Below are 13009 nucleotides of genomic sequence, written 5' to 3' on the forward strand. Positions count from 1 at the left end.
ATTTTAAAGTCCAAATTCCAATCTACTCACGGATTAATTAAAGTCCAAATTTCAGGGAAGAAAGTCAGCGGTCTCCGGCCATGGCTCGCGGCTTCGCTCCACTGCAGTAGTGGTCCACTCACAGCACCACGCCGCTCCCCGTACCCTCTCCGCAGCCTTTAAAAAGGCTCTTCGTGGGTCGGGGGGGCGCTTTAGGTGCCCGCCGAGTCACCAAGTCCACAGGCTTCAGCGCCTGCGGTTTCTGAGGGTCCCCGCGTAAAAATACGGTATATTTTTCTAGTGAATCTGTAGCGAAATGAACTGCTTTTTCAATCAGTGGAGAACGGGCAGTGAGCAGGTCTTTATTTTTATCTCTATAATGTTGGACAGCATATTGTCACCTTCACAGAATCATAGAATCATGGAATTGTAGAATTATAGAATTGAAGGGACGCCCCCCAGAGTCATCTAGTCCAACCCCTTGCAATGCAGGAGTCACAGCTAAAGAATCCCTGACATTGTTTTATTTTGACCCCACTTTCCCATTTGTTGTAAACTAATTCTTTATTTGCCTGGCTTTGCACATCCAACGGTTGGTTGCATCCCTCAGAGAATGAGAAAGCGGAGAGTCCAGTGACACACGCCAGGCAGGCAGAGGGAGACAGAACGACGGAGAGAAACCATGTAAGCAGCCTTTTCAGAAAATTCACAAGAGCAGCAGAGCAGCATTTCGTGCTTAGGTGTCACATGCAACAGCTGGCAGCCACCAGCCATCATGGGCCGTTCAGCAAATACCTTCGCCTAGCAAAACGGAAAGTCAAAATCACTTCCTCTTAATGCCAAACTTGGGCAGTGGGTGCAGACAGAAATAGAGGGGAAACAGGTCTATTGGGAAACAAGAGGGCAGGAATCAACATGCTCTTGAGGGAATTCCAAGGTTTACAGAAGTACATATGTGTTGGTGGAAGCGAAACAAAAGAACTGCCAGGCAGCTGAATCCCAGTGAGGACTGAGCATGCTCAGTGAGCATGGAATGTTGAGTGTCAGTTGGAAAAGAAAATAAGAAAACTGGGAGAAGGGATGGAATAGGGAGAAGGGATGGAATAAATTAAAGGGGGGCAGCTGTCTGGAACCCTGAAAAAGGACCAAAGCAGTGAGGGCCTATTTGTGTATCCCTACAGATAACATCATCTGCCTTTTCTTTTTCTTTGCTGCCATCTTCCCTTCCTTTTCCTTCAGCAGTGGCATTCACCAGATTATGGGGCACAGCCTTCTGTCTTGGAGTAGCAGCTAGATAGCTCCACTGCATCACGCCATCTCAGTCAGATGAGAGCCTTTGACCCATGGGCCTCTCGTGCTTCGTACGTATCAGCTTGGAAGAAGGAGAAGATAAGCTTCTGTGAGTCTGAGTGAGGCTGGCGATGACGCAGAGCTGAGACGCTGCAGTGCAAGATGAATTCTCCTTACCAGAAACTTAAGCCTTGCTGGCATTTTACTTCCAGGAACTGAGGATGTGCTGGTCACTCTGTGAACCACTCTAGAAAGGGACTCCAACAGGAACATTTGCCATTTTAGTTTACCTTTTCTCCAGTGTGTGGTTTTGGCCGTGATGTTGTCCGATGGATGTTTCCCATCTCCATTATCTGAGAAAACGTTCCCCTTGGTTAAGAACCGAAGCTCCTTTCCCTAGGCCTGCATGGGGTGGGGACTCTCCTCCATTCCACCAGGATTTTCCTTGAGGCCTCCCACTGGTCTGTTGGGGATAGATTTTTACAGCAGGGGCATCTGAGAAAAAGACGGACAGTGATCCCACCAGAGTGTATGTGTGTCACGTTTTCTGAAAGCTGGAATAGATTTTACTTGGGATTCCCACCCATTGGCTATTCATGCAGATTCACACTACAGGCCTCGTGCAATTTATAATCCAGATCATGGAAGATTCTAAATTGCTAGTGATTGTGGCAGAGTTTTCCCTCTCACACTAGGATACCATTTGAGGATTTAATGCCCAGATAGGCCTAAGCGGATGGGGAGACACCAGATGTGGTCCCCCAGCAGCCACCATGGCCAATGATCTGGGGTGATGGAGGAGACGGTGACTTGCCATGCTGGTTGTGCTCTGCCTCCTTGGTCAGAGGCAGTAATGCTTCTGAAAACCAGTTTTCTGGAAATCGCAGAAAGGGAGGGTGCTCAGGTCCTGCTTGCGGTCTTCCCAGAAGAGGCATCTTGCTGGCCACTGAAAGAACACGGTGCTGGAGTGGATGCCTTCAGGGCACTTCTGAACTCCCTCTGAATGAGGCAGCAATGGCCACCAACAGTTGCTGGAAACCACAGGAGGAAAGAATTGCTCTTGCGCTTGGGTTCTGCTTGCAGGTTTCCCATCCCACAGGCCCCTCGTTGGCCACCGGACTAGACGGGCCTTTGGTTTCATCCATCAGGCTCATCATATGTTCTTATGACTCCACCAACATTTGAACAACCCAGAGCCTCTGGGTAATTTTGGTCACAGTGACTTAGCAGTCTGGGAGCCCTCGTCTCCTCAGAGTCCTTTCACATTCTTGCACTGGATCAGATCCTGAGGACCATTATAGTTCTCTTTGCCACTGGGCAGAATGTTTTAAGACAGTCAGCTGAATAAGTTCCTTCCCCCTACTCTTGAGGATTCTCACTTCATATCTTTTTACAGTCCTTGAAATTCCTCAAGTGTTTCCCTCAATTCAACACCCCAAATATCGGGATTTTACATTCTGCAAAATTCAGCAACAACTTCACAGCTCTCTTTTCTTAATAGCTTTCCTACCTCACCAAACCTACCAGAACATGCAGGTGACATTTGGCAGGACCCATTCCATGGATTTCTGGCTGTGTGATAAGGACAGCCTTGCCTGGTGAGACCAAAGGCCTGCCTCAATGGGCTCTATCCTGTTTCCCATATGCTTCCAGGAAGCTCACAAGCAGAGCAGGGGAAAAACCTTTAAAGTATTTTCAGAACCAAGTGTTTTGTTAAAATCCAGCACCTTTCACACATTCCCACATATCCGGGGTGAAGAAATCCCCCAAGCGGGTTGGTCAAGCGTGGGACTATAAAATAGGCCCAAAAATTCTCCTTCAATGAAATTTCTTCTTCTGTAGAAACTCTGGAGAAATTTCTGAAAAACAAAAAAAGGAAGCAAGAAAGAGCTTTGATAAATACACAGGCGTGTGAGTTCTTGTGGTGGTGGAGAGAGGCAGTTTGGCCCTCATCCCTACATCCCACTGTGCCAAACAAATATGGCAGCCCCAAAGGGTCATGTGACCCTCTCCTCAGGTCTGCCTTATGTGAGCTGTCAAGCACTTCTGCCTGGGGAGGGGGCACAGTGCCAGCAGGTACACCCAGCCTGAGGAGTGTGTCTCTTGTGTTGAGGAGAAGCCTGTATTCCAGGCCAAGGGGTGTTTTAAAACTATAGACTAATAGTGTGACTCTCATTCTTGCAACTGATGTTCCTCTGCATGTTTTTTGGGAGGGGAAAATCATGCTCATCCTGTTCACTCTGGGCCATTGAGTGGAGGGTGTCGGGGTTTGGATAAACTATGTTTTTATTTAAAAGAAAACTAATTTATTACATTAAAGTCTATTTTCACAAAAAAAAGGAGACTGTTGCCATTAGACGTTTACTTCTTTCTATGGAGGGGTTTGCGGTGACCTAGTGTGAGACCGTGGAAAAGGCAAATTCCATGCTAGGGATCATTAGGAAAGGAACTGAAGGGGAAACATTATGGTGATACCCCACTTGGAATACCGTGGTACCTCGGGTTACGGTAAGTACTTAATTCATTCCGGAGGTCTGTTCTTAACCTGAAACTGTTCTTAATGGGGCCTCCTGCTGCCGCCACACCGCCGGAGCATGATATCTGTTCTCATCCTGAAGCAAAGTTCTTAACCCGAGGTACTATTTCTGGGTTAGCGGAGTCTGTAACCGGAAGCGTCTGTAACTGGAAGCATATGTAACCCGAGGTACCACTGTACTGTGTACACTTCTGGTCGCCTCGCCTCAAAAAGAATATTGCAGAGTTGGAAAAGCCTCAAAAAGGAGCAACCAAAATGATCAAGGGAATAGGATGACTCCCCTATGAGGAATGGTTGCAGCGTCTGAGACTTTTAGAGTGTCTGGGGCATTTAAAGAAAAGGCAAGAGAGAGGTGACACGACAGAAGCTTATAAAATGATGCCTGGCATGGAGAAAGTGGGTAAAGAAAAGTTTTCCTTCCTTTTCTCAAAACACCAGAACTCATAAACATCCAATGAAGTTGAATGTTGGAAGATTCAGGGCAGATAACAGGAAGGACTTTTTCATGCAGTACAGTGGTACCTCAGGATGCAAACGGGATCCGTTCCAGAGCCCCGTTCGCATCCTGAACAGAAAGTAAGACGCGACAGCGCATCTGCGCGTGTGTGGGTCGCGTTTCGTCGCTTCCGCGCATGCGTGTGACATAATTTTGAGCATCTGCGCATGCGCGAGCGGCAAAACCCAGAAGTAACGCACTCCGTTACTTCTGGGTCGCCGCGGAGCGCAACCCAGAAGCACTCAACCTAAAGCGCATTTATCCTGAGAAATGACTGTATAAAGGGACGCAGGTGGCACTGTGCCACAGAGCCTAGGACTTGCCGATCAGAGGGTGGGCGGTTTGAATCCCTGTGATGGGGTGAGCTCCCGTTGCTCAGTCCCTGCTCCTGCCAACCTAGCAGTTCAAAAGCACATCAAAGTGCAAGTAGATAAATAGGTACCGCTCCGGCGGGAAGGTAAACGGCATTTCCGTGTGCTGCTCTGATTTCGCCAGAAGCGGTTTAGTCATGCTGGCCACATGACCCGGAAGCTGTACGCTGGCTCCCTCGGCCAATAAAGCGAGATGAGCGCCGCACCCCCAGAGTTGGCCATGACTGGACCTAATGGTCAGGGGTCCCTTTACCTTTACCTATGACTGTATAAACTGTGGAACTCCTTCCCACAGGAGGCAATGATGGCCTCCCACTTGGATGGCTTTCAGAAAGGATTCAACAAATTCATGGAGGAGAAGGCTATCCTTGGCTGCTAGCCATGATGGCTCTGCTCTGCCTTCACAGCTAGAGGCAGCAATGCTTCCGAATACCAGTTGCTGGAAACCACAGGAGCTTAGAGGGTTCTTGTGCTCGAATTCTCTTTGCAGGTTCCCCACAAGCATCTGGTTGGCCACTGTGGGACCAGGATGCTGGACTGGACGGACCCTTGGCCTGATTGAGTAGGCTGTTCTCATGAGATATTTTGGGGGTTTGCCTCCCTCTCCACACCTTTTTCTTCCAGAACATCTGCCCCGCCCCCAGCTCACTTCCTACTCATTTGCTAGACTGGTGGGGAAGGCTGTATCAAGAGAGAGGAGGCCCACAAAACTGTCTGTGAGTTGGCAACAGAAAAGCTAGAAATTCCCCTATAGATGCTGATTCCACCCACCCAGGCAGAAATTCAGCGAGTTCAGAAAAGCCTGTCAATGATTTAAAAATAATTTATTGCTGTTCAAAACACTTCCCCATTCATTAGGCTGATGGCACTCTTAATATGGCTAAGGTGTGTGCGGAGGCAAAGCTGATCAACACCACTGCGAGGTCAGACACATTTATCATGTTTCGAACTCCGGAGATGGAGACTGAGGGGAAGTTGCCTTGCATAACTTCTAACTGTAGCTGAAATTTCTCATGTGGCCCAATCAACCGTTGCTTTGCAGGGAACTGAAAATTAAATGTTGCAATTGCTATGAATCAAGTGCATTTGCTCTGTCAGGCTATTGATCCAACGGGACTGTTATGGTCTTCTCTGAACACCACCAACATCTCACAAGGGTTTCGGGAAGAGATCACTTCCAGCTTTGCAGCATGGGCCGGACCAGGGACTTCCCACCGGCAAAGAAAATGCCCTTGGAATGGGATGCCCTTGCATTTGAAGGTCAACACTCCATCTCTGAAACTACTCACCTGACTGTTTTGGTCAAGCCATGCGAATATGATGTCAGGTGTGGAACGCATGAAGCTTTGGCTAGGCCCAAAGGAGGTAGGGTGGCAATCCCCAACAATCATCTAATTGGTGGGGTTGGCAAAGCACAGTCCCTTTGCCCACATGGTTTCACTGATTGATTGATTGATTGATTGATTGATTGATTAGATCTATATTGCACCGTCTTCTCCAACAAGTTCAAAGTGGCGTGCATGTTTCTCACCTCTCCTCATTTAATCCCCACAACAACCCTGTGAGGTAGGCCAGGCTGAGACGCAGTGGCTTGGCCAAGGGTATTGCAGTGAGCTTCATAGCTGAGTGGGGACTTGAACCCTGGTCTCCCGGGTCCAAGTGCAACATTCCAACCACTGTGCTGCATTGGCTATCCAAACTGCGTGGGCCACCTGACATCATTGTGATGCCTGGTGTTCAGCTGTTTGGCCTCATCCACCTGACCCACTTGGCCAGCAACTCATCCAGGTATCCACTCAAATATTAGACTCTCAGGTTAGTGTCATTGCCGCCAGCACCAGTAGTCAAGGGGGCTGACGGCTAAAATGGTGCCATGATTTGGAAGAGCAAAGAATGTGTTCCATTGGTGAGCAAATGGAAACAAAGATGTTGAGGCTGAAGATCTGTGCTGTGAACCTATAGCAATAGCAGAAAGGCTTCCAAAGACCATGCCACCACAAGGAGCACTTCATATTACATTATTATTATTATTATTATTATTATTATATCTTCATATTACAGCAAGATGCGCTGGATTATGGAGAAAGCTAGAGAGTTCCAGAAAGACATTTACTTCTGCTTCATTGACTATGCAAAAGCCTTTGACTGTGTCGACCATGGCAAACTATGGCAAGTTCTTAAAGAAATGGGAGTGCCTGATCACCTCATCTGTCTCCTGAGAAATCTCTATGTGGGACAAGAAGCTACAGTTAGAACTGGATATGGAACAACTGACTGGTTCCAAATTGGGAAAGGAGTACGACAAGGCTGCATTTTGTCTCCCTGCTTATTTAACTTATATGCAGAATTCATCATGCAAAAGGCTGGGCTGGATGAATCCCTAGCCGGAATTAAGATTGCCGGAAGAAATATCAACAACCTCAGATATGCAGATGACACAACCTTGATGGCAGAAAGTGAGGAGGAATTAAAGAACCTTTTATTGAGGGTGAAAGAGGAGAGTGCAAAATATGGTCTGAAGCTCAACATCAAAAAAACGAAGATCATGGCTACTGGTCCCATCACCTCCTGGCAAATAGAAGGGGAAGAAATGGAGGCAGTGAGAGATTTTACTTTCTTGGGCTCCATGATCACTGCAGATGGTGACAGCAGCCACGAAATTAAAAGACGCCTGCTTCTTGGGAGAAGGGCAATGATAGGCCTAGACAGCATCTTGAGAAGTAGAGACATCACCTTGCCAACAAAGGTCCGTATAGTTAAAGCTATGGTTTTCCCAGTAGTGATGTATGGAAGTGAGAGCTGGACCATAAAGAAGGCTGATCGCCGAAGAATTGATGCTTTTGAATTATGGTGCTGGAGGAGACTCTTGAGAGTCCCATGGACTGCAAGAAGATCAAACCTCTCCATTCTGAAGGAAATCAGCCCTGAGTGCTCACTGGAAGGACAGATTGTGAAGCTGAGGCTCCAGTACTTTGGCCACCTCATGAGAAGAGAAGACTCCCTGGAGAAGACCCTGATGTTGGGAAAGATGGAGGGCACAAGGAGAAGGGGGCGACAGAGGACGAGATGGTTGGATAGTGTTTTCGAGGTTACCAGCATGAGTCTGACCAAGCTGCGGGGGGCAGTGGAGGACAGGAGTGCCTGGCGTTCTCTGGTCCATGGGGTCACGAAGAGTCGGACACGACTAAACGACTAAACAACAACAATTACAGCAAGAACTTCTGGATAATCTGCCTAATGTTTCTATTGCTCTAAGGTGTCAGTGGCAAGTGGTGAAAGCCATTTCTCAGAGCCCAAAGTGTAAAACCTTACATACGCTCAGCAATGTTGCTAAAGAGACTAGTTGGCTTGGCAACTATATCCACTGAACATGTCCAAACATCAGCACCTGACCTGAAGGAATTGGTGACGAAATTTGCAAAGGAATGGACACACAAAATGAAACCGAATCTTTTAAGGGACTTAAATTTTTTACATCACAATTCACAAGTTATTCAACACGGTTTACGTGCTGAAACATTTTCTTTTGTATTTGAGAAAGATAATCAAAGATTGTTGCATTATTTATTCTTGCAATTTAAAATAAATTCAGCAGCTTCGACTTGAATGCGTTTTCAATTTTTCTACAAGATATTTGTTTTAGAAAATTGAAATCACCAGTTATTTTGGAGGAACGCGAGTCTTGCCCTGGATGCCTGGTACTGGCACTGCATGTACAGCCATACGAAGTAAGAATGCATTATCTAGTTCAGTCAGTCAGTCAGTTTTATTGCACATAGCCAAAGGCTGCTGCAATGTACACAGAATCATTCAACAATTAAAAGAAAATATGCTGGATTAATACAAAAAACTTAAAACATTTATATTATCAAGACATTACCTACTCTAAACAAAGCTATAAAAGTACCTTAATATACAGGTTAAGACATTAAACAATAAAATTTGTAGGCTAAAATCGTCACATGGCCACTAATATATTAAAATAATGTTAATTAATACAATGTGCAATTATATTTGGAGTTTGGTGATAAAGATAGAATATAGCTTGATGTAGATAGGGTCAAATAAATTCATCTCCTTTACAGTTGGTGGCTATCTTGGCTATATAATTTGCTCTAATTTTCCTAGCAGCAGTTGCAAAGAGTGCTACACGCCAGGTCACGTACTTATCTGTGTCTGCAAGGAGATATAAAATCATGTCAGAGCGGTTCTGGCCAGGGGATCATGTCATTATCTAGTTATAAATCTCAGTACATGATAATATATTATGTTGTTTTGCTTGCCTTTTTAAAAGAAAGAACTCAAACTGATGATGGAATGAGACATGGTTAGAGAAGGAGAAGCAGCTAAAAGACAGTGTTGCCATCTGAATAGAAAACACAACTTAGCCTGCTCTTGTGCTTTCAATGTGTAACATAAACAAAACCCCTGTGTTGTAATACAGAATAATCTGCTCAAATACAGCTGCAACATGTGGCTAATAAGTATGGTAGATGAATTATTAGTAGTAGTTAGAATATAATCCAAAATTTACCAATCATAAACTTCATTATGCTGGGAATGTGCTCTGGTGACTAACCAGAACTGCATGTGCTATAATTGGATCTAGCCCAAATGACTTGATTATTGCAATTAATTAATTAAATTTTAATTTTAATTAATTAAAGCAATATGTCTATTGCTTTAAATTAATTAAAGCAATACATTGTTTTGGAGCAGAATCTTGCAGCAGAAATTCATGTGGCAACTCTAGCACTATGAAATAGCAATGGAAAGGTGCCAATTGAGGCTTGTGACAATTCCCTGTATTAAGCAAACATCCGTGCAATAGAATATGCTGCAAATGTGGGGATATGGCCTGGGGGAAATGGCTGCTGAGATTCCTAGCTCCATTCCTGGATAGAGCTTTAATCCTCCCAAAATGTATTATTACAGTCATACCTCGGGTTGAAATAGCTTCAGGTTGAGCGTTTTCGGGTTTACTCTGCAGCGACCCAGACGTAACAGAACATGTTACTTCCAGATTTCGCCCCTCTTGCATGCGCAGACGCTCAAAATGATGTTATGCGCATGCATGGAAACGGCGAATCGCCAGGATAACCCTTTGTATAACTCTATGAAGGCCACCTTCAGGTGAGTTTGTATTAAAGAAAAAAATTTGTAAAATAATCATAACTAAGATCAGCCACCGGTACTCAAATAGACGGTTTTTGATCTTACAGAAATGTACAAGGTTACTTACCGGCTCGCAACAATCTATGTATAAGGAACTGGAATGTAAGAGGAGGGAATTAAAAGGCCTGGAGGTGAATTCATAGAATTATAGACTTGGAAGGGACCATGAGGGTCATCTAGTCCAACCCCCTGCAGTGCAGGAATCTTTAGCCCAATGTGGGGCTCAAACCCACAACCCTGAGATTGAGATTCTCATGCTCTACTGACTGAGCTTTCCTGTTGGTTTCAACTGTGGTTAATTTATTGCATATAAAATAGTGTTTCAGATTTGGTGGGAAGGGTTCTTAGTTGATGGCTAACAGAACATGTAAACAGGAAAATACATCTAGAACAGCGGTTCCCAAATGTTTTCAAGCCACCCCCCCTTGGTTTCTTAAATTCATCCCCCATGCCAACAAAAAGCATTGTTCAGAAGAGCACTTGGCACGACCCTCCAAGGAAGATAATAACACAGTTATAATTCCTTAAACTTTGACTTCAGCTCAATGTCATTTTGTAACTCAATCAGTTCTTCCTTCACCACCTCCACTTCCTCAGTATCTGAAAATTGAATTATTTCATTTCATGATGGTGAATTTTCACAAATCCGAAGCAATGTTTTTTAACGTATCCCTGAAGGTTCAAAATGATTTTCCTCGATTTCTCCTAGCTGGAAAGAGTTGTGGTTACTTGGGAACTCTGCTATTATTTTAAATTGACATGGGTTGCATAAGGTAGGGGCACATGCAGGTGTATGAAACATTTCTCTTTATTTTGATTCATGCCACATTATTATGATTATGGACAATTACCCCACCCCACAAACGCTAAGGGCAGGTTACAACAATTAAAACACAATTATTAAAAACAGTTCAAAGCAACTTACAATCGCAGAAACAAGGTGGGCTCTAAAAAGATGAACCTCAAATGTCAAAAGTCAGAGTGAAGAGGTATGTATTCAGCTTCTGTAATGAAAACGCCACACACCTCTGTGGGGAGGGTATTCTACAACTTAGGGGCTGCAGCAGGGAATGCCGTCACCAGAAAATGTCTCCACCCTTAAACAAAAAGTAGGACATATCGTCCTGATTCCTGGAAATGATGCAATTTGTTTAGACTGTTTGACGTCTATGGAGATGCCATTCCATTTATTGTTGAGGCAATGGAAAACTGTTTGGGATATAAGCCCTTCTTCCAGTTCTATAATTTGCCTTGACCTGGACACCATACTCTTGATGCAACCTAGCTTTCTTTGCCGCTGTATCACCCTGTTGACTCATGCTAAGCCCATGGTCTACTTAGACCGGGGTAGGCAACCTAAGGCCTGTGGGCCGGATGTGGCCCAATCACCTTCTCAGTCCGGCCCATGGACGGTCTGGGAATCAGTGTGTTTTTACATGAGTAGAATGTGTCCTTTTATTTTAAATGCATCTCCGGGTTATTTGTGGGGCATAGGAATTTTTTCATTTTTTTCCCCCAAAGTACAGTCCGGTCCACCACATGGTCTGAGGGACGGTGGACCGGCCCATGGCTGAAAAAGGTTGCTGACTCCTGACTTAGACGCTTAGATCCTTTTCACGTGTACTACTGGCAATTCAGGTGTCCCCCATCTTATATGTGTGAACCTAGTTTGCCTCTGTCTTCACCCAAAAGGAAAGCAGTGTCCAACCTGGTGATTACAGAATAAATGATGCAAGGAGGAAACTGCAGCCCAACACAGGAAAAGTGGTGGCAAGGGAACAGCTAGCTACTTTAAATGAATTCAGAACTCCAGAGCCTGATGAGCTGCACCCAAGCGTACCAAAGGATACTAAAGGAGCTTGCGGGTGTAATCTTAGAGCGTCTGAGGTCCAGCTCCGAGGACCTTCTGGCGGTTCCCTCACTGCAAGGCTACAGGGAACAATACAGTGGGCCTTCTCGGTAGTGATGCCTGCCCTGTGGAACGCCTTCCCACCAGATGTCAAGGAAATAAACAACTATCTGACTTTTAGAAGACATCTGAAGGAAACCTTGTATCAGGAAATTTTTAATGTCTACTGTTTTGCAAAATAAAAAAATTCCTTCCAGTAGCACCTTAAAGACCAACTAAGTTAGTTCTTGGTATGAGCTTTCGTGTGCATGCACACTTCTTCAGATACACTGAAACAGAAGTCACCAGACCCTTCTATATAGTGAGAAGGTGGGGAGGGGTATTACTCAGAAGGGTGGTGGGATTGGGTGATTGGCAGATAGCTGTGATGAGCCTGTTGACGACTCTTAACGACTGCAATAGGTCTTACAGGAAAAAGCAAGGGGTGAGAAGGTGAAAAATGGCTTTGTCATGTATAATGAGATAAGAATCCAATGTCTTTGTTCAGACCAGGTCTCTCCATGGTTTTAAGTTTGGTAATAAGTTGCAATTCAGCAGCTTCTCTTTCCAGTCTATTTCTGAAATTCCTTTGTAATAGAACAGCTACTTTGAGATCTTGTATAGAATGTCCTGGGAGATTGAAGTGTTCTCCTACTGGTTTCTCTGTCTTGTGGTTCCTGATGTCGGATTTATGTCCGTTTATTCTTTGGCGTAAGGTTTGGCCTTTTTGTCCAATATAGAGAGCTGAAGGACACTGTTGGCATTTGATGGCATACACAATGTTAGACGATGAGCAATTAAATAGTCCCGAGATGGTATGTGTGATGTTGTTGGGGCCAGTAATGGTGTTGTCCGGGTGTATGTGGCAGCAAAGTTGGCATCTGGGTTTATTGCAGGCTCTGGTGCCAGTGTCCGTGTTAAGTCTGGTAGTAGTATTATTGTGGGTTAGGAGTTGTTTAAGATTGGGTGGCTGTCTGTAGGCAATGAAAGGTCTTCCTCCCAGAGCTTGAGAAAGAGAACTGTCATTGTCCAGGAGAGGTTGTAGATCTCTGATGATGCGTTGTACTGTTTTAACTTGGGAGCTGTATGTGATGACTAGAGGTGTTCTGTTATTTTCTTTTTTGGGTCTGTCTTGCAGCAAGTTCTCTCTGGGTATCAGTCTGGCTCTGTTGATCTGTTGTCTAACTTCATCTGCTGGGTATTTTAGTTCTAAAAAGGTTTGCTGTAGATCTCTTAGGTGAGAGTCTCTGTCTGTAGAATTGGAGCAGATGCGG

The 13009-nt window shown here is 45.0% G+C and overlaps 1 protein-coding gene across 5 annotated transcripts in view; it reads left to right on the forward strand.

The window, feature by feature from the left end:
- TSPOAP1 (TSPO associated protein 1) overlaps nucleotides 1-1794 on the forward strand; it is a 50741-nt gene extending 48947 nt beyond the window's left edge. For 4 of the 5 annotated variants that reach the window (XM_079954483.1, XM_079954478.1, XM_079954480.1 and 1 more), the window contains 2 exons: nucleotides 590-663; nucleotides 1219-1794. In XM_079954483.1, coding sequence (XP_079810609.1) covers nucleotides 590-616 — 27 coding nt within the window. In that variant the 3' untranslated portion in view covers nucleotides 617-663; nucleotides 1219-1794. The remainder of the gene's footprint in view (nucleotides 1-589; nucleotides 664-1218) is intronic. The other variant, XM_079954479.1, reaches the window with a different exon arrangement.
- Nucleotides 1795-13009: the final 11215 nt, after the last annotated feature.

Source organism: Podarcis cretensis (genome assembly GCF_951804945.1).
Source record: "Podarcis cretensis genome assembly, chromosome: 15".
NCBI lineage: Eukaryota > Metazoa > Chordata > Lepidosauria > Squamata > Lacertidae > Podarcis > Podarcis cretensis.